Source organism: Xenia sp. Carnegie-2017, unplaced genomic scaffold (genome assembly GCF_021976095.1).
Source record: "Xenia sp. Carnegie-2017 unplaced genomic scaffold, XeniaSp_v1 HiC_scaffold_24, whole genome shotgun sequence".
NCBI lineage: Eukaryota > Metazoa > Cnidaria > Anthozoa > Malacalcyonacea > Xeniidae > Xenia > Xenia sp. Carnegie-2017.
Genome location: NW_025813487.1, coordinates 8,951,689 through 8,974,833, shown reverse-complemented (window position 1 = coordinate 8,974,833; position 23,145 = coordinate 8,951,689). Strand labels below are relative to the sequence as shown.

The window sequence follows — 23,145 nt, the reverse complement described above, 5'->3', positions numbered from 1 at the left end:
CCTGCAAATTCACTATAGCGGTGATTGAAATTGTTGATCGTCTTGCTTTTATCTTGCTTTCCATAAGTCTTGCATTTCCCTCGCTTGTGAGTGTAAGAATAAAATTTACAGTCTTTTAGTAGGGATTTATAATAACTGAATGATTCTCTGCCAATGTTTTTCTTTTTGTTTCTCGTGAATTTTCTCTTCTGTATACTGTCAATATATTCTTTGCCTTTTAATTTCCTTTTTAAGTTCCTTCGTTTGTCCCGTTGTTTTCTCAGCAGCATGTCCATTTGTATAGTTTTCTGTAGTGTTTATTCTGGTTCTCGAAGAAGACGTTCACGAAGACGGTTATCATTAAGTCCACATATGATAATGTCACAGATGAGATCATCTCGAAGTATTTTAAACTTGCATTCAGCACTACGCTCCTTCATACTAAAGTTTGATTTTGACGTAGGCATTTGTTATCTGTTATAAATATGCCTGCGTTAACTATTTAAGGTATAGTAGTAGTATATGAAATGTTACATACCAACTTCCAGAAACTACACCAGCTGTCCTACTTAGTTTCGGTTGGGTATAATTAAACCACGTGCAGGAAAACGTGGAGATCCAATTGATTTTCCACTTGTAAATGTCCTAAAAACTTTTTCTATCTTAAAAATCGACATGGAATATTTTTTGCAAATGTATATGTATATATGTATATATATGTTAGAGTCCACACCAAAGTAACCAAATAAAATGACAAAATACAATCAACTTGTTCGACTGTAGTGTAAATGACATAGATGATAAGCAAAAACACAAAAAGAACAATATTGGTTTACTGTGAAGTACCTTCATTGATAACCTAGTTGGTTACAACTAATATAACACCCAGGAAAAAACTTAATGCGACAGTTGAAAATTAAATGCGAGGAGTAAGATTTGTTGATTTTTATGGCTTGGCTAAAAATTATGAGTAACACTATAAAAAACATAAGTTATTGTACACTAAGATTTTAGAGGAGCCTTAAAAAAACTGCCACAAGCACACCCAAGAAGCTCACCTTTCTTAACACATGAAAAAGCATAGGATATTAGATATAAAAACCAAACAGGGCCACTTCCCACAGAATGGATGAAAATTGGGATCATCATCATCAAAGTTCTGCAACTCAATCCACATCACATCAAAGTTTACAGATTTAAAGAATCACTAGAGGAGCAGAAATGCTTTCACTATTTAACATCAGTTGAAGAACATTAAACCATATGCTCCAATACAAATGAACTGTTCATCATGACCAAATATACACCGGATAAAACTATCTCAACCAAATCTCACCAATAAGCAGCAATCCATGGCTCCCCAAAAACCACTTTCCAGAAACGACAAAAGAAGAAGGATCGCAGAGACCTTCACCACTACAGATGGCAAAAACCGTGAAAATATCTTTACCAACGCAAACCATTACACCAGCAGAACCAAACCTGCTCGAACTAGTAACCTAAAGCACAGACTATTTGATTATAAAAAGAAAGGACAACAGCAGAAGTTTTACACAATGAACGAACAACACATACCTACCTATTATCTGCAACTGTACAATTTAACATCTTTAAAAAAGTTAGGGGGGAAGGATTGAGCATATTCATATTTCCCTTAGTTAATATGGAGCGTGCACTCAAATTTTATTGTTTTCTATTTCGTGTAAAAAAACAAAATCTTTATACTGTTTTTGTTGGAAACATTTGACAAAGATTTATATTTCATAAAAAAAGGATCAGTCCTATCTAGAAAAATATCAAAAATTTGATGTCGATAAAATTAAGATCATTTTCTTCTTTAAAGCACGTCTTTTGGTTTAACAGCCGATAGTGATAAATATGAAATAATTTATAGCAGCATTTTAGGTCAGAGGTCACTGGAGTCACATAATTCAAACACACACACAACACGCAATAATTTTTCAACAAAACAATTTCTTTATGACTACATTCTATATTACAGTGCAAAATTAATAAAAGTCATGCAAATACTTGTTAATAAAATCAACTAAAATTATTTCATTATATGTTTTTGCAAAATTTTTGATACACATATCAACTGCCTGTTTTTGTCCTACAATATGAACAATTTCTTTCTTTTAAATGGACAGTAATATCACATATACATAGTTCCATGCAACAATAAATCATTGACTAATATGTACCCAGCCCACTCGTGTTAGTCCCGCTATGCAAATTTTTGAGCATCATCATCATTCATTTCTCTAGAATACGGTCACATTAATTTTCAATTTTTAAATTTGCACAGTAAAACTTAATGAGTAAACTGGCTACACTACATTTATTGACAACAAATATAAAGAATCCATAGAAAATTTCAAAAATAACCATTGAAAAATCCTAAAAAAACTTAACTGCCTGAGAAAAACGTTCAAAGTGTCGTATACTTCTCATCGTTGTAGATTGACGTTACTTTCACATATTGATGTTACTGTAGTCTAGACATACTACTTATATGAAACAAAGTAGACATGAAACTGTCACTCCAGGTTGAGGCATCGACAAAAATGCTGAACGATAGCCCATTGGCTACAACACCTTTGTAATCATGCGACATTCTTCTATTCTCTCTCACAAATGTTCAGTCACTTTAATTGTTTACAGTTTTTTAACAACATTTGAAATTCCCTTGAAAACGGTTGTGAGGATAACCAGTTTCTCACTTTCAGGTTTTAAAAATGTTGTCAACAAAGTCAATAACCAATATCACAGTAAAATCACAGAGCCTTTGTCTTCCAGTTCTGTTCGCAGATGAAACTTCGTGATTTGACAAAAAAAGAAAACTATGCCACAAAGTGCTTTGGTAGATAAATTAGTCATTCTATTGGTTTGAATTTAGAAAGTGAAAATTTTCAATATGCTATAAATTATTACATATCAAATCTCGTTGGGCATCCATTTCCAGTATGCTCACTGATCTTTGAGTGAATAATGTTCTTTTAATTGTTTAACACTTTTTAATACAAATACACTTTAATAAAGTTCATGGGCTTCGCTTGTCCTACAATACTAAGTTCTCTTTTGTCGCAGCGCATAAATGATACGATTGATTCATAAAGCACAGGTGTTCATAGAGCAAAAAATCTTGATTTAAAATTTCTCAGTAAAAGTCATAGATGTGTCCTCGAACATCCTTTCACATGCAGCACTGTAGCTTTTGTTCTTTCTTTATATTTGCAAAACTCTTTATAGCTTTTGTTAACTTTTATTCTCGTGCAATAACCATAGTTTGGAGCGTTTAGAATCAATGGACACTTGTTTATCACAAAATTGAATGTCCATTATGAAGTCGAATTCTATTGTAGAGTTTACTTCTTCACATGTTTCTTCACATTTAGTGGTGCACGTGGTTTGGTTTTCTATGTAATTGCTTTAAAACTTCTCGTTTAAATTCATTTCAGCACTCATACACTATAGTGAATGTATAGTAGTTAAAGACAGCGTAAAGTGCAGAATGAATAATAGAGTGAATTTAAAATTATTTAGACAGCAATGTCATAGATAAGAGCCTCTTTAACTATAAATTTCAACAATACAAATTAACTTACCTAACTGCATATACATGAGCTTGGCTTTCAAAAATGTTCTACTTTCTTCAAAATAAATCCAGTCAAGATCTTTACGAACCACAATACACTGCGCTGCCCATACTTATTGTTAAAATTTATAATTAATTGACCCTCTCAATTGTGGAAGAAGTGAATACGTTCGTGCTGACCTTTGACAAGCTAAACCCAAAACCTTATAACAGTAATCGAACGAAATACCAATATTTTAATAATTTATACATATTCTTCGACATATTCTTGAACAAACATTTAGACAGATTCGGGCAAAGAGTTTTTTGAAGAATATATCGAAGTTTATTTTGTTGAACCTGTAATGGACTAAGTCTTTTAATGCCTTTTTCTGTTTGTTAACAATTCTTGACTGAGACTAAAGAGAACAGTTATATCACTTTTTGAAACAAAACACACTGTGTCAAAGATTTTAATCAATTGTTTCGTTGTTTGCCAATTTTCAAACAAAAAAATTGACAACGTTAACAAACGTCTCTTTTGGCTAACATCATCATGTCCTCCTCACCTTATTGTCTATGTATGTTCTCAACTAATTCCCAAGGAAGGGGTTCTTTAGCAACTGCTAATGTATTTAAAAGTGACTGAAATTTTTCTTTACTGATTTGAAATGAATCTAATTCGTCACTTATTCTTTTTATGGAAATTTCGTAATATTCATTGATATCCATTAAAGTAAAACTGTTCAAACGTTAAAAATCTCTGACATCGATTTTTCATTTAATGTTAAAAACGTGTCTTTAAACATCTTTTCGTGTGCAACATTTTCGTTTGTTTTCTTTCTCTCTATATTGCAAAACATTCTCGAATTTTATTAACTTTTCCTGTTCGTGCAGTAACACATGGTTTGGAGTCTTCAATCTCAATGGTTAAATTGTTTATCACGATGTTGAACGTAAATCATGAAGTCATTTTCTTATGGAGTATACGACTTAACTTTTAACAATCAGTGACAAAGACAGCCAAATTTTTAATTTTGCTAGAAAAACATATGGCAAAGGTACCATTGCTTTATTATAAATTTACATTTCTCAAATGCATGAAGACGCAAATATTCATGTAACAAAAGTGACAATTGGGCTGTCTTTGTCTCAGTTAATAACTTACTAACATCGATGATTTGTAAATCAAAACGCAATAATTAAAATGTATCAAAAAATGCTTTTAGTGCAAGATAGAATTGATTAAATTACTAACAACTTGCTTTAAGTGTAAAATAGTAACAAAAAACGTGCCACGTGAAGTATTAAAACCATTCTGCACATAATAAATTTGTAAGAAAATTATGATTACATGACGTTTTAACAAAACATAATATTAGGTGCAATAACAAACACTAGTTTGCCTTTTCTATTTTTGTGTGAAAAGATAAAAGTCAATAAAAAAATTTCGTTGTACAAGTATTGCTGTTGGTTTGCTTCATTATTGTTTTTCAATTGCCATCTTTAATTGATGAAGTTAAGTTTTCCAGCATGATTTCCAAAATTGTTGACATTGATGAAAATGACTACCACTAAGGTTGTCGAAACGTCAGTCAACAACAGAAAAATAGTCCTTCTCAGGACTCTACTAACCTGGACGATCTACATCTACAAACATATAACAATACTCCCGAGTTCAAACCTTTTACTTTATTGTTGACATTATCGTCAAACTGCAGTCTCTTTACAGAAAAAATAAAGTTAGACAAAGTTCATTTTATAAAACCATAAGCAAACGGACTTAATTGAAATGTCAACGATGTTGGAGATCATGCATAAGAAATGAATGAAATTTTCTTTAAGATAATGTAGTTGACATGTCATGATCAAACATGGGAAGAAATTTTATCATCAAAGATCACATTTATTCTCGTGGCAAGATGATTTTGCGCAATATATCGGGACAGCAAAGGAAAACTAAAAAAGTTTGCGTTTACGACAGAAATAAAAAGTTGCAAGTGACATTTTATCACGCGGTCTTAGTAAAATGCTCTTAAAATATTTCAAATCAATCACTTGTAAGTTAACATTAATCATAAATCTACAATCAAGAAAGAAAAACTTACCATAGACTAAATTCTTAGTAAAACTACAAATAATTTGTAGGTTTTTGATGTCAAATACTTTCACATACAGTCCTGGGTCACCTATCAATAATTTATCTGCTGAAGGTGAAAAGCAGCGTAAGTTTTACAGCGAATAATATCACGTGTGTACTTTCCAACGTGTTTGTTCACGATGAAATTGGTGATTTCCTCCTTAATTACGTCATCCCAACCATTAACAAGTTTGTCTTCATGCCACATACAGTAAATTATCTGATCCTTAAATTCAACTTTAGCAAACACGTGATACTTAGAGCTACAAGCAAATACGTGCACATTTCGATAATTTTCGAAATCCACTGATATTTCTTTTCGCTTGTTTTCAACATTGAAAAACACAAAAGAATCAGTTTTTTGACAAGCAAATGATACATCACTCACCTCAAAAATTTTCTTTGTGCCTTTTAGTTCATCGAAACTATTAACATGTTTTGTGAAATCATTATTCCAAAGCTCAGGAATATTTTTTGCCGTGAGCAAAATAACTCCATTTTCTACAGCAACCATGTCCCTAACAAAACATTCCTTGACAACAAAGTCAAATGTGTTGAGATTGTATATACTTACCCTTGATGTTACTTCATTGCTCCGATACAGAAATTTTCCATTTAAGCAAAATTTCCTGTTACGAAAACTGTAACTGTTAGTTAAACATGCACGCGGTATTGAATAAAGATAAAAGTCAAGTCCGTAATTAAACAAAAGTACATTGTCGTTATACAAAATAAAATAATACATAAATAACATATAAAAGGAAAAGCTAGGTCTGTTGTCATCGAAAGGATCGAGAGGAAAAAACGAAGTTTCGAAATCAGGCTCTACATCAGGAAGTTTCTCACCAGTGGGATTTACAATGAAAGGCTTTATCCCAAAAAGAGGATGCCAACAACAACACCAAGAATGAAGACCAACAGTGAACAACTTACTTGAAAAACTAGACGGTAAATGAACGTCGTAAACGAATGTTTTATAATTATTCGCTACATTAAATATTTTAACCACTTTTCTTTCCTCAACAACACACAAATATCTTCCACATTTAGAAAAACACAGTGAGGTCACATTATTACATCTAATACTGCGTTTCTTCTCACCTTTCTCAACGTCCCATACTGTCAAAGTATCTTTGTAACTAGTGACCATTGTGTACTTATCCTTAGAAAAACATTTGTTGGTAAAGAACTTAGAAGTAAAATCATCACAATGGAACGGACTGGAGGAAATTTTACCATTAATATCTAGTATCTTATCAAGCTGGGAAGCAAAAATCAAATCTTCGAATGGATGAAAGACAACGCAAAATTCTTCCTCTTTAAATTGCTTAAGCTGACATGCAATATTTTTTATCCATAAACATCTGTTTGTTCTCAATGAAAAAAGTTGCACGATGAATCCATAATAACCACAGACGACGTAATCATGATTTCGTGAAACATCAACAGACTTCAAATTTTGATTTAAACGTAATAATCGAGCCTTTACAAAACCCGTGTCTTTGCACTCTACATATGGTGAGTCTTTGAAACGTGTTTGAAGCATTGTGATGGCTTGAGACGAAAGATCTTTGACGTCGTTGGCAACGTTTTGCAAAAAAATTACTTTATTGCCTATACGCTTAGAGTACGTCATTACAGAAAAAACTTCATTAAATAACAATCGAATGTCCTCAGAAATAAGAAAGTACACATCATGTGCGTTGAATAAGTAAAAATTTTGAAAAGTCCGACGATAATCAACCAACACAGAAGCAACTAAAACTTCTAAGTCAACAAGATATTTACCAACATAATCAACGATACATTCATTATCAGAAAAAGCAATTAAATGAAGTAACCAATACTTGACAGAATACCTCACTGACGCATGTTTAATGATGTCATAGTTTACACCTTCAGCTTTGACGTTATCCAAAGATTTTAAACAAAATTCTAAAACAAGTCGATGACCACAAGATGTTTTTACTGAGTAATCATGTTTTCGATCATCCAACAACCAATCATTTAAGGATTTGTGAAAAAACGAAACACATTCTTCTCCATTGGTAACAAACAGACAAGAGATAATTTTTCTAACCCCAAGTGATATGTAATTTGAATTCAAACAAAGAACGTCATCGATCATTTCCCAAGGAAGAGGTTCTTTAGCAACAGCCAGAGCATTTAAAAGTGACTGAAACTGTTCGTTACTGATATGAAACGAATATAATTCCTTACTTAATCTTGTTAAGCAAATTTCGTAATATTCACTGAGATCTTTTGGTATTGAAGCATTCACCAAATCCTGACTTTTGACTTCACTGGTAAGAAGTGATGCAAGCAACATAAGTCCGTCAGTCTTTTCTGCCAAAATTTTTTTCAAACCAGGAATGCTGTCAGTAGAGCCAACTCTTTCTTCAATGAAAAAATTAATATCGTCTAAATTGCGTTTATCGCTGCAGTTAATGAACAGAGGATTTAATTTTTCAAACTTATTCAAAGAAACTTCGTTAGGTCTCGTGGTAATTACAAAGCGAAAACAATGCGGTAGTTTGTGCAAGTGATTAGCAATAATATTAGCAAGGTCATCTCTTTCTGGATAACCACATTCATCAAGAGCATCAAGCACAACTAGCATTCGCTTGGGAACTTCTGAGATATTATTAAACAACTCGGTGAAAAGAAGGGAAAATAATCCTTCAACATTCATGTAATTCAAAGGCTCACACAGTTGACCTGAAAGTTTTTTCACAAGAAGTTGTTTGTAAGAAGGAAACTTACGACTAATTTGCATCGCTAAAGATTGAAGAAGTACATTGGCTTTATTGTAACGACTGTTGTTGTGTTGAAAGAAATGAACTGCAGTCAAATATTGTGGATAACGTTTACATAAAGTAGCTGCAATTACAGACTTTCCCATGCCAGCAACAGCAGAAATAATAAATGCACGATTTTGAGAACTGTCGTCTTCAAACCAAGCCAAAAAACTCATCAAAAACCCATTCCCGAGTTCCCTCTAAAAATTTTTCATTATGATGTCTAATTTCACTTTCAAAGTTACAACTTACAAGGTGACGTTTCATTTCTTCCTGATGACTTATCATTTCTTCCTGTTTACTTTCAATTACACACAAACGATTATGTACATCAAATTTGAATTTGTCCCATTCTTTCACAATTCTTTCACATTCTTCATTACCAAACAACTCATTTTTCAATCTATCTATTTCTTCCTGACTTATTCCTAAACGAACTAATGGTTCGCTTATTTCCGCCAAATGATATTCAAATTCATCAAAGCTTAGTGAAGTGTCAGGTAAGTGAGCAAAACGATCATTACGAAATAACCTGATACGGGTAATATCTGCTTCAGTTGAATAATCAGTGGGGTCATTTACTGACGTCCATATTGGATCACGAGGTGATTTTAAACCACAAATATTACGAAGGAGTATACAAAGTAAAGTAATGTCAAACTTATTTTCATTTGGTAATATTGGAGGATCTGGATACAGTTGATCCCACTGATGTGGATGGATTTGTCTATTCTTTAGACTTGAAAGTAGTTGCGCATTTTCGGGTCATTTAAAACATAAAATAAATCAGTACCTGACAGTTGTTTCCTCAATGTTATTCTTAAAGCTTCTCCACCAACATCAACAATTAATCTCATCAACTTAAAACCATTAGTTTTCTTTTAGAGCTCAAGGCAGTCTCCATGTCGCTACCTGTAGAAAAAAAGTAGGTAAGACTTCCATGGTACAAATTCATTGTGATTATAAAGGAAAACCTGCGGCCAGTTACATGAAGGCAGAATAGTTTTATCCATTAGATAGCAAATTGTTTTGAACTTTTACAAAATCTCTTAAAAAGGAATAATATGTGATTTGTACTAAGCAATCATTGAAATATTGCTTCTAAGATTACAAAATATCTTTCCCTAAGGAAAATATAAACACCTTTTCTACAAGTTTGAAAATTTTACTATCCGACGAACAATGCTATCCAGGCTTCATGCAACCGTCCCCAGATGTACAAGGTACATAAAAATATGTACGAGTGTGTACATGTGGGTAGCCTTGACCAGAGTTACAGTACATGGAACAAACAGTAGTCAGTAGTCCAACTGCTTTGTATTTTTCATTAAGTGAAGTCCCAAGGCCATTCCCAAGGTCAAGTCCCAAGGTCATTCCGTAATAATAAAATATGAGAAATAACAAAAAATATTTTGATGTCAAAATGCCACAAAATAATCAACGATAATGGTTCGGATTTTGACTCCAAAGTATGGATGATCGGAAAGACACAAATTCTAATATCATCTTTTTTAAGCCCTGGAAAATTAGCGTTCTTTTGATACGGCAAACTACTAAACTGACGCTCCAAATCCTCTCGTTTTAATCGAGCCGAACAAGGTGTTGAAGCAATGGAAGGCTCAAATACGCGCTTTGCTTTAAAACCCAGATATTCCGTCTTCGCCTGGCCTCGTGTCTTTTATCATTATAAGGCATAGTGTGAAGACTCATACGTTAGCAAAGGCTTGACTCATTCGTACAATTGGTTGCAACGCAACTATTTACCTTTTTTCTGCTTTTACTTGTGCAAAGGCAATGCTTTTAGGCGCTTATAGACTTAAGTTGTGCCTCAGCCAGCATTGCCTTGACAGCAATTAAATACACGACTCGTGTAACACGTGTACCTTGGATGACGTCAGAAAATTAGCTAGTTTCAGACTCCTCATTATCACGGACATAGTTCACAGGAATATACGATTTTAGTGAATTTAACGCTTTTACAAAAATTTTTTCCTCAACGAGGCGTAGAATCATCGACAGATTTGATATTGCTAAAAAATTTTTTGATGGAAGGGACACTTTAAGACTCACAAGGTAAAATATCTATTATTTTCACAGTAAAAGAATATAAAAACGTACATAGAAGGACTAAACATTTTATCAGTCTGGCTACACCACTGAAAATTTTATTCTTTAAAAATTCATAACCATTATCATTGTCTAGAAGGTATTATGATAAAAAAAATGAGCAGGTGTAATTTATTTGAACTAATACTTCATTCACAACTTAGGACCTAAGGAAGACATAATGTAATTGAGGCACAGTTATAGGAACATATAGTACAATTTTATAGAGAACATACAGTAGATTGCATTGAATATTTTTGTGCCATTCATATCTTATTTCACAAGTGATTACCATAGTGGCAGTCAGACACTACCATTTTTTGACCAATATAGGTGCACTGAGCTGTCAAACTGCACCCAGTAATATAATTATATATACAGCAGTAAGTTGCACAGAAAGTTGGTCCTACTGTATATTCTCTATACTGTGGTTGGGGTGGCATAAACATTTAGATGTAATACCTAGACAACAATGGTATTCAAAGGAAATTAACACATGTAGCCTATATTATGCATACATAATAATCTCCAAATTAACAATCATCCTACAGTTCTGCCACAATTTTTCTTACTAAAATAGAGAGTGTGTCAAGAAGTCAACAAAAGGGATGAAAGCAACAAAAATGGTCAACAAAACATTGTAATAAGAAAAACAATGAAAACTTGGTGGGCATAATTTCTATAAGAGTTGACCTAAAATTGTGTAAAAGATGTAAGAATCTGTACGCCTATGTTCCAAACCATTTTTCATTAGTTAGATTATTATTTCAAAAAAAAGAGGCAAACTACATAAAATAGCTAGCAACTGAAGAATAAAAACATATCATATACATAAATCAATATGAGCCCCAACCCAACAATTATTGATCTTCCTGTACATAAATGAATCCAAGTAAATAGATAAATCTTGTAACAAAAATATATTTAGCAACCACACATTGTCCACAATCATTGATCAGTTATAAAAGATAAAGAACACATATAAAATATTGACTTTAGTATGTTATTTCAGTAGCAAATCAACACATATCAACAAACAATTTTTTATTATATCAAAAGTTCAAAATATGTTGATGTACGTAACTAAGTGATGAAAACCCTCTACAACGATCATTTTAAGATTAAACGATGACAAAAATTACTTTCGAACAAGAACAAATAATGTTAAACACAGTGATTTATTGTTCTGCTTCACTTATATTCATTTCCTGTACAATGTTTGAAATCTAACTTGAATATCTTGTTTATGTTGGTTATATTTTATGGTTTGACAATAACCATGTTTAAATGCTTATGAAGAATAACAAAGCAAACTAGTTTTAACGTCGAATCTTACCTACATTAGTCAAAGTCTTAAGTAAAATTTAAATAAAAAACTGTCTTTGTTCCACTTAGATGGATACGTAAATTAAAACTAATAAAAAATAGGACGCAATAATAACGAATGACGTTACTACATTTTTACAATGCATATGAAAAACGAGAATGTTTTTTGGGTTTGTCATAGCAAATGTTTTTCAATACCTGTGCTGGGCCTTTCAAAACCTATGCTATGTTTTTCGTTACCTATGTCACAAGTTAGTGCTAATTAAAAGGCCGTCATGAATATTAGTGTAATTTTAAAATGAAAATCTGAAAGTTTTTATTGTCTATTGTTTTTCGATCTTGTCAATTCTTTGGAGAAGATGTCAAAATTCATTTTATTTCATGGAAATTATGAAAAAACCCATGAAAGTGGGATGACCACCTTTAGGAGCATAGCTATAAATGATACTGTAGCATCTGTGTTGTTTGACTAGTGTCATTAGTAGTCTTTTTTCAAAACAAACATGGCAGGTTTTTCGGTTTTGTTCGGTGGTGGAAGTTGTTTGATGAAGTCCCTCTTGATGCTGTAGTTTTGTTTGTTTGTTTTTCACATGTAACAGGGGCAGTTGGAAGGATCTACAGTAAATAAGAATACATTGAAACTTTATAGTATGAGTGTCCTTCACAAGAACAGAGATAGTTGCTTCTGCAACAGAGCAGAATAACAAAGTTTTGTGCAACACGAATTATCAATTATTTCACATAAATTGAACGGCACTTATACAGAACTAACCAGCAATTTTCTAAGAGATCTAAAAGGCATGCTGGAGACTTTCATTTTATTTACCATGTACATATATAAGTAAGTGACATTTTACTAACCTTAGAAAATGAATCGTTGTTTGTGATGCTTCTACAACATCTTGGGATTTTGCCATACCATTGTGTTTATTTGAACTGTGCTTCAAAAAATTATCAGCATTCATTTCTGCACCACAATCTTTACATTTAACCTTTCGTCTATAAATTCGTGTACGTTGAGGTTTTGTTTTTTTTGCGCAGGGCTCCTGAACGCTATTATATTTAATTCTAGTTGCGCCTCCCTCTTAAGAGAAATTTCAATTAAATTAGAAATGTATCTGAGCAAACATCAAAATTATGACAGAATACAATAAACTCACAACTCTCCTTCGGTAATTGTGGGTCTACAAACTTCGGTAAATATAACTAACCTTCCATTGAAAAGTAGTCTTTCTCGCCCAAATATACAAAACCGCATAGAATTTGATGAAATTATTGGATTGAAGCTCGCTTAACGGCTTTCGACAATGCAAAAATTAGCATTAGCATGTTTTTACATTTGCAATCATTGTATCTGTTAGAGTTTGTGATGTAGCCATCTACCTTCTTTAGTACTTATTGACTTACACCAACAAATAGAGATATTACAGATAACTGTTATGATCACATTTAATGTTCAACGTCAATGTCTGTGGTCTACGATCTATCGTACAATGTTTAAATTACTTATATTTATACAAGTTTAAATTACTTATATTACGTGTGGATATATTTGTTTCTTTACTAAATATGGTTAATTTACAATCAACGGAAAGCTATTAGGAACTATAAAAAATATTGTGATTATTGCACATAAATATCTCTTAAAATAATCAATTAGTTAGTTACACTTGACTTAATTATTTACCAATTACAGGAAGAATATGAGAGCATATCTTAACAGTATCCAGCGGAATCTGTATCTGCATTTATACTTACTTCATCTTACACATATTACAGACACGTTGCACTGTAGAATTAAGCCAAAATTGTCAAAAATGAAGGTTTGTTATTTCCACTTAGTAATCATTTAGTTGTTTTCGATGGTATGGCAATTTTTCTACTTCCTGAAAACTGCCCTGCCACTTGACGGCAATATGCCCTGCAAAACACAGCTCAGCAATTGGGTGTCGCCCCACACCCCCAACAGTTACGCCCCCTTAGGGGGATGACCACCTTTAAGAGCATAGCTATAAATGATACTGTAGCATCTGTGTTGTGTCAGCTGTAGTCTGTGTATTCAAGGTATTGCTCAATTTTCAGTCATAAGCAAAACATTATAAATGTAAAATTTCATGTATCATACAAAGGCAAATATTCCCTTAACTTTCAACTTCACTGTCCTATGTCTATGTGAGTGTGGTTGGTTCAAAATTCATAACATTCTATACTTGAGACTGACAAAAACTTCAGAATGTTAACATTATGCCAGCACTAACGAAAAGCGTTACAGTAAAAGCGCAATTTTTTTGCATTAATGAACTTTATACAACATTTGGTGTTTATAGCAATTTCATTATAGCTGCTATTTCAAGCCTTTACAGTTCGTAGAAAAGTAGTACTTGCGCATTTAGGTATTTCTTAGCACTGATAAAAAGTTTCTGAAAAATAATGAAACATAAAATCAGCGTTGATGTTACACATCCCACGGAACGTTTTCATCACTGACACGGACTTACTCACTTATACAAACTTTTGCCACACACCACAATACTGCAAAGTTTCCGTGTAATCTTTGTACTTAAAAGTAAGAGTTATTGAAGTGATAACTCTAGCAGTAGGAGAATAAATTTATTAAGCAGCTAGTAAAGAAAAAATAGCAGACAGAAGCTTCTTTTCAATCTTGTTGCAACAAGTAAGGAAGGTAAGTCTGAACACTAATAAAAAAGACCTTAATACGGCAATGTCGAACATGTATTTCCGTATTTGTGAGCGGGATTTTGATTTTTTTCATTTACATATACACAATATAAAAATTGTATGCACAAAATACGACAGTAATCATAGGGTGAATTGATTTATTTATTACGATAAATTAAATAAGGTATATATACTGTCCCTGTGACTTCAATGTTTTCTTGCTGTGTCTGAATTCTGTCCGGTGTTGCTGGTTTGTATCTAGATACAGCCTCGTATTGCTGGGCTTTACCTGTGTTGGGAATGTTATAAACTAAGTTGATGGCCAACACACTCATAAGTTTTGTTATGTTTTATTAAATCACCGTTTCACATCGACTAAACACTGAAAATTACTGCCCATCCCTAATGAATATAGTCTGTAATATACCCCTTACTCACGCGATGTTACACTACTAATGATTAACTATATGATTACGTAATTCAAATTGTCACAGTTCCCTGCACTCTCCTCTACTCGTTTTCCGTTAGAGACGAATATAAACACTAATCATTTACTAGAAAACTACCTTTATAACAAACTGTTGTGAAAGATTAACTACGCATTGACCTGAAGTTAGGCTTTAATCAACGATAAACATAACCTAATTAACAAACATGGCGCCTGCCAAGACAGAAGACCACTGACAATGATAATAACTGACTCATAAGCCACAAGAACCCCAAAACCATATAAATGTACTTAGAAGCGAATGCGGTTATCACGACATTCACCCTGTCCTTTAAAGATTAAGTCTATCAATTGGGTGCCTGATTCGCTCAGAGCGCCGCACAGGGGTGTGTTCAGATGTAGTAGGTATGCTAGCTTGATTGGTAGCTGTTGGTACTTCTTGTTGCGCAGGAGAATTTACAACTGTGGTTTCTGGCGCATGATCGTGAGGCTGAATTTGAACTTTAGTTGTAGATGGAGGTTTGGGTGCAAGATGCTTCGTTGACACAGTTGTCTCCCTACCATCAGGATAACGTACAAAGGCAAAGTGAGGGTTTGCCTGGAGTAGCTCAACCTCGTCGACTAACGGATCAATTTTATATGTGCGAACATGACGCTTGAGGAGTACAGCACCTGGTTCTAAAATCCACGTACGAATCGATGCACCCGAAAAAGATCGTCTAGGAAACCCTAAGTAGTGCTCGTGAGGTGTCTCATTTGTAGCCGTACAGAGTAAGGAGCGAATGGGATGGAGGGCGTCAGATAGAACTACCTGCCAATATTTAATATGTATATTCTTGGATTTCAAGGACGTTTCAACAGCTTTCCATACAATACCGTTATATCTTTCAACCTGACCATTTCCTGCAGGGTTGTAGCTTGTTCGTTGACTTGTGGCGATCCTTTTTCCTCTTAGGAATGCTTGCAGCTCATGGCTCATAAACGATGCACCACGGTCTGAATGAGCAAATGCTGGCATGCCAAACAGGGAGAATAGGGTAGTTAAGCACTTTATTACTGTAGATGTTGATATATCTTAGCATGGAAACACGAATGGGAACCTGAAGTATTCATCAACTATGTTCAGGAAAAACTTGTTTCCGTTGTTGCTTGGCAATGGACACTTGAAATCGATATTTGTTCTTTCGAAGGGTTGAGTCGCTTTAATAAGTGGCACTTCCTCTGGCTTGTGATATCGAGGCTTAGATTCCGCGCATATTTGACATTGGTTTGTGAAACGCTTTACCTCATCCAATCAATAAGGTAAGTTTTTGCTACAAACAAAGTGGTGAAGCCTGGTAACACCAGGGTGGTAGAGTGCCTCGTGGAGGTTACACAGGGAATGTTGAGGTGCATTCGCTCTGGAGAGTGAATCAGGAAGTACATTCTCCTTTCCTGGGCGGTATACAATGTCACAGCTGTAACATGCTAGTTCAAGCCTCCAACGCATGATTTTGTCGTTCTTTATTTTACCTCGGTTGCATTGATTAAACATGTATGATACAGACTTTTGGTCGTTTCTCAGAATGAAGTATCGCCTTGTCAGGAAATGTCTCCAATGCCTGATGGCATCAATGATAGCTTGTTCTTCCTTTTCTATGGCAGCATTCTTCAGTTCGCTTCCTTGTAGTGAGCGAGAAAGGAAAGCGACAGGCCTGCCCTCTTGGTTGAGTGTGGCTGCTAGTGCTACACTAGATGCATCAGTTTCGACTTCAAATGGTATAGCGTCATCAATAGCAGTAACAAAGGCTCCTTCTACAGTTTTCTTCAAGTTGTCAAATGTATTGACAGCTTCAGGTGACAGAGGGAATGACTTTGAGCTTGTTAGTGGCTTAATGCGGTTGGAGAACTCTGGGATCCACTGAGAGTAGTAAGAGAACAGACCAAGGCACCTGTTGAGTGACTTAGAATTGTGAGGCGCAGGTAGGTTGCGCAGAGGGCTTAGCCTTTCCGGGTCTGGACGAATAACGCCTTCTTCAATTAAATATCCAAGAATAGCAAGTTTCCGAGTTGATAAGACACTCTTTGAGTCGTTGTAACAGATGCTCTTCCTCTTTACTGCAGCAAGAAATTGCTCAAGGTTTGCATCATGTTCTTGTTGGTCTTTACCGCAGATAGTGATGTTATCCAAGTATGGAAATACTGCGTTGAGATTGTTCTGTTCAACAAACTTTACCATCTCACGTTGAAAACAGGCAACCCCATTTGTCACACCAAATGGGAGGCGTGTAAACTGATAGAGAATGTTGCGTGCTTCGAAGACTGTGTATTGCTTATCTTCCTCTTTGAGGGGAACCTGATGGTACGCACTTTGTAGATCAATTGTGCTGAAGACTCGATACTGTGCAATGTCATTTACCAAGTCATTTATCCTTGGTAGCGGGAAGGCGTCTAGTTGAGTGAAGTGATTAATAGTTTGGGGGTAGTCGATAGCAAGTCTCTCTTTGTGATTATCATCTATGGTCACAACGACTTGTGCTCTCCAAGGGGAGGTGCTTGGTTCTATGATCTCTTCTTTTAGCATCCTTTCAACCTCTCCATCAAAGAACTTTAAATCATCCTTAGTGCAGCATCCTTACAATTTATATGAATGATTAGTTTCATTAGAGTAGACACATCGTCTTTGTTTAACTTCGTGTTGGCGCTTCTGCAATTCACTAAAGCGGGGATGTCTCCACATGATGTGGAAATCCACGGGATTTCTCTCCGTCTATTTCCTATGTGCAAAAGTAAGTTCGATACTATCCCTATGCTTCCAATCATCCTCCATGCCCACTAAAATGCACCAAATTCCCTCTAATTTATCAAGGCACAGACGAGCATACTCGTTTACTTCTTTTATTTTCCCATTGTCTCAAGTGATTGAACGTTAAACAAAAGTTTATCATAAAATGCGTGGATCTTACCGCAGTGTGTTCCCAGAAATTGGAAACGACGTAATGATTTTGGAGGAAGAAACCTTAAAAACAGTTTAATATCAATGATGTTACATGAAGATATTTATATATGTAATAGCATGGTTTAGAGTGCAATTTGGAAAAAACATGCACGAGTGCGTTTTTCAAAGACTGTCAAAACTGCACACGTCCGAAGGATGAGCATTAATTTGCATTATCCGAATTCAATTTCTGCTCCGCACGTCTCTTGGTACTATTTTAAGAAAAAATTACATGGAAGTTTTTTCAACTTTTCCCTTTGTTGTAGGTGTAGTAATCTTGGGTCAACATTTCAACCATTCATATAGCAAGGTTTTAATTACACGTGCAGCAAAATATTCCCTTTCTTCAACAAGTCGTCGAATGAGGCAGGTTTAATTGGTAATAGTTGCACTGATTACCAATTAAATCAAATCACAAAAAATTGTAGTTCTATATACAGAACTATATAGCACAATCAATTATTGGGGAGTCCTATTCATATATCGAAGTTCTAATTTGTAGAGTGACAGATTTTCTAAGGGGGCGCGAATAGACTTTTGAGGTAGGTTTTTGTAAATAGTTATTTGAAAATTTATTATGAATTGGAAAGTTGAAGTGTTCTAGGTAGCTATACTAAAGAAATACACTTCTATGTTACTAAAATTGGACTTTACCGATTTCCAAATCAAGTTTCTTCGTAAAGTTTGAATCTCTTTTTTTTTGAAGAAAGCGACGGAATTAGCTGTAAATTTACTTAAAGAAAGTCTGAGCGGGTCAGGAGAAGCTATTGCGATTGACAAAAACGGAAATTTTGCTAAGGCATTTTCAACTCATCTAATGTCTTGGGCTAGCATCAAAGAAGATCCGTTGAAGGTTGGATTTGAGAAAGATGAAAAAGGAAAAGTAAAATTACTGTAGAACGAAAAGGTTTGAAGTAACTAAAAAATTACCATTACTATATGATTTAGGGTCATATTTCTTTAATGTATATATATACGTATCTTCACAATTATGCACATGTTAACTCTACTACAAGTAGGAAACATCACATTTTCCTTCATTGTTTTAAAAACTTTAACTTTTTTACTGAAAAATATAATGCTACCTTTCCTTCAAGGTTGTAGTATTTTTTAATGTTTAAAAATTGACAAGATTCAACGTTTACACGGTGTAGTTGTAGCTGATGTTATCATGATGCTAGTTATTCTTCAGATTTTATTATACATTATACGTTGTCTTCCTGAAAAAGTGACTCCAAAGTGACATATTAACCTATTGTGATAATTTCGATCATAATGTTAATCCTACTGATGCATTCCTGTGCATGTTTTGATATTGTCTTAAATTCCTTGGAGCAAAAAACAACTTTAGCGCTTGCAACGAAGATATGTATTATAGTGAGGCAAATAGCTGGCAAGAATTTATGCAAATTATCAAAGTACGTGAGAAGATCTACTTTATGACAGTCTTCTTTTTCATTCGCCCTTTGTTTTTAAAAATATGGCTTGTTCTGAAGCCCAGTTATTATTGGACAAGAGGGAAGTTATCGCAACGAGGCACATGTACGTTGTAGAGTAAAAAAAAAAAGAAAAGCGTTCATTGGAAAAATTGCACGAAACACAAGCCTTCACTTAATTCCCGCGTGTATGGATCAGGCATCCAAAGGCAGACACCATGAAGAAATTGATAAATGCACATTACTTAAGAAGTAAAAGATATTTACTATGTTTTTTGCACGCTTATTCAAAACCATGGAGACCTTTGGGAGAACTGGATAGCAGATCAATGGCTGCACATGCTCGAGAGTTCTCACAAACGTCTCCTTTTTTTGCATAAGCCAGTGCAAACACGAGACACATCTTTTACGTTTTTTATAAAATAACAATAATGCAAAAAAGATAAATTTCAAACAAACGCTTAATTTTTTTCCTAAAATGCTTCATGATTGATTTGCAAACTCTCTTTAATTGATTTGATTGATGAAGAAAAATCGTTTGGCACAGGCCAATGAAAACTCAGCTATCCCGTGAGACAATCAGCATGCGCATTTTATTGTTTTCATTTTGTAAATAACGAATGAAGACATGAAAAAAAATTGAGTTCAGCAACAGCATAGTAATGGCAGACATTTAGTTTCATCGAGTAAATCTTAAATGTTTTTTCAAAAAGACAATGCGGCAATAGGATATTAAAGAATATATATTCAAAAATTGACACCTACGGGGAAACTGTAAATTGAAGGGGATTGTATGGAAAAATAAAAATCACTTAAAAAGGAGCCTCATTTTGCCCAAAATACTCTTTTCTTCCTGTGTTCTTCCACTTAGCTAGTGTTTGTAACAGAATCTTTCTTTTGGCAGATTTCATGACCATATATGGCAATAGAAGATCAGCAACTCAGTGTGTCATTTGCGCCAGCTGCATGTCATTACTTCCTACGCCAAATTACTAACTTTGTCGTCTAGATGTTCTTAGTTTTCAATGAATCTACTTTTGTATGCATTTTTTAAAAACAGGCTAAAAAATTCACTGGTCTGACCCGACGTAGGTATGCAATGGGGGGATATGTTACTGTGTAGGGTAAAAGTAAGGGAGAACAAGGAAAATCATCGTTGGGAGTGGTAAGGAAAAAATAAAGTTTTGGTAGGTGAAATGTGCATACACAGAGTGGCAGCACTGCTCACGATGCTACATAATTTTCTATTCACCCAAGTCCTTGCAAAGTGCAAGCAATAACAGCGATAGCTCAAATATTTCGTAAGGAAAAGAGAATTTTTTATGGATAACAAAGTAGAGCTTTTTCTTGTGCGTATTAACTTTTTCGTGTCCTTTTGTACGCGTATGGCCATATGGACTGGAAGAGTATAAAGTCCAAATACGACCGAATATATGTTGCTTTTACAATAATACTAGAAAGAAACTTTTCTCACTATGATAAGGCATGCCTCGCTGAAGCTTAAACATGCCTTGCTGAAGATATATTGTATTTTCTGGAGGATTACGTATTGAAAACATAACTTGTATCACTATGTTTCATTAATTTTTGAAAAATTGTATGAGCTTTGTAGTCAAAGCGGAGCGCATTGGATTTAAGTATTCACACGACAACTTAACGTATCACATGAATTTTTATACTACTACCACAGCAGAGTAAAGTTGCTCCGGAATAAACGCAACTCTAGACGATCTCTCTGTTCTGTACAAGATGCCGGGTAACATTGCTCTTGTACTTGATAAAATATCAGAAGAGGATCACTCCTTTGGTGTAACAATATTCAATCAGACAAAAGAATATTTCCCTAATCAAACTTTCAAAGAAGTATACGAGCCACTACCCAAAGATCCGATGGTTTTGAACTTTCCAGGTCAGCACAGAGAACCTGATTATAATCTTTAGTTATGGAGCAGCTTTTTCATAGATCTTTACACAGATGACGAGGTGATAGCTTGGTTGGATAGTGATTCGCCATTTATTCTCTCAGTTACCATGTCAACCATAATGATGCCATATGGTAAACCATGGAACTATAATAGATGGAAGGCTACATGTAATAGAAAAGCTTAATAATTTTTTGAAGTCAAAAAATGACGCTGAAGACCACTACCGCTAAGGTTGTCGAAACGTCAGTCAACAACAACAAAAACAGTCCTTCTCAGTACTACACCAACCTGGACGATCTACAATTACAGACATGTATATATACATTATACAGAAACAGGGTGTCACCAAACAAACCACGTTCCATATCTGAAATATTCAATGTGAAAATGGAACGATTCAATCATTAGGTCCAACGAAGAAAGGCTTGTGGAATAAATACCTAACATAAATGACAAAATATTTTAGCAGCTTTGCAGGTTTATTTTGCAAAACGTTCATTTCAACAATTCTGTGATTGTGGATAAAAACTATCTTAATTTTCAAGCGGAGTACTTTAAATTTAGTAGATGGATTTTATGAGTAAAGAATCATTTTATACCATTTAAGATATGTGCTTTCTCATTTATACTCTCATTCAAGAGTACCACCAAGGAACCACAATTTTAGTATACGTAAAGGTTGACTCTTGAATGACCAGAAACAAGCACATAAAAACTTGCAAAAGAAAGGTAGAGATATCAAAATTTTCAAAATTTCCTAATTCAGGATGGAAGTTTTTGAAATATCTTTCCACCCAGAACAATGTTTTACTTCATTTTCTAGAAAAAATTTCCGAGTTTTTTTTAATGGAAAGCACCCTGGATGTATAAAAAAGACGACCTTTAGACATTAATATATTGTGAAATTTTAATGCCTCACTATGTTAATTTTACCGGTGCATTATACTAAGCGTTATTTGCTGTTAAAAGTTATGGTTTATTTCCATTAGCCAACAAAACTTTGTGGTTGTGGCAAAAATATATTAAACATGTAGCAGACTGCACACGTGGTTGAATTTAAGAAAAACATGCGAAAACAAGCTTTTGCTCAATTCCTACTTGTTAGGATCAGGCCATCCACACACAGAAACCATAAAGTAATAGATTAATGCTAAGTACTTGAGACCGAACGTTGCACCAGATAGAGAAGTCAATAAACGTGTCTGAGGTTTGCATAAGCCAGTAGGAACAAAAAAAAACACCTTTTATTTCTTTTATAAAACAAAAACAATAAACATATAAGGTAAAATAGACTTAAAATAAACATTTCAACTTTTCTTTTAACATGCATTAATAATTGATTTGCAAAGTCTCTTTAATTGATCGAGCACAGAGTGCACGCGTGTTATTGTTGTTATTTTGTAATATGTTATCAACAAAAAAAAATATATTGAGTCCAGGAACAGCATTGTAATAGCAGACATTAGATTCATCATCTATTTAATCTTCAATAATCATTTAAACTATCACTCTTCTAACAGCACCAAAAAATCAAAAATGCAACAAGAAACATAGTCAACCTGAACATGGCAGATGTTATACATTCATTCAAAACGTCAGTGCGGCAGCATAAAATCAAAGATTATATATTTAAAATTGACACTCAAGGTCACAGCAAACGTTTAAAACATGCATCATACAAGTCAGATGGCTTAGAAAGAGTTGTTAAGATTTTTTTCCGTCATTTTCAATATTTCAACTCTATAATGTCTATA

General features: G+C 34.1%; 1 protein-coding gene and 1 long non-coding RNA gene across 4 annotated transcripts in view; both read right to left on the bottom strand.

Annotated features, from left to right (window-relative positions):
* Nucleotides 1–189: 189 nt before the first annotated feature.
* On the bottom strand, nt 190–601 carry LOC124451300. The gene is made up of 2 exons (XR_006950398.1): nt 518–601; nt 190–420 (listed from the first exon to the last, which is right to left on the bottom strand). It is a non-coding gene; the product is annotated as an uncharacterized LOC124451300 (long non-coding RNA).
* A 5,177-nt stretch (nt 602–5,778) lies between these two features.
* The window catches only part of LOC124450829 (E3 ubiquitin-protein ligase DZIP3-like), a 33,478-nt gene continuing 16,111 nt past the window's right edge, over nt 5,779–23,145 (bottom strand). The window contains exons 2-3 of one of the 3 annotated variants that reach the window (XR_006950215.1): nt 9,288–9,406; nt 5,779–6,121 (exon numbers count right to left, since the gene is read on the bottom strand). Coding sequence is in view for 1 of the 3 variants with exons in the window: in XM_047001492.1 (XP_046857448.1) it covers nt 14,764–14,894 (131 nt within the window). In the remaining 2 variants the exon portion in view is untranslated. Of the gene's footprint in view, nt 6,122–8,688; nt 9,407–14,680; nt 14,895–23,145 lie in introns of those variants that run through there. The other 2 variants (XR_006950216.1, XM_047001492.1) reach the window with 2 other exon arrangements.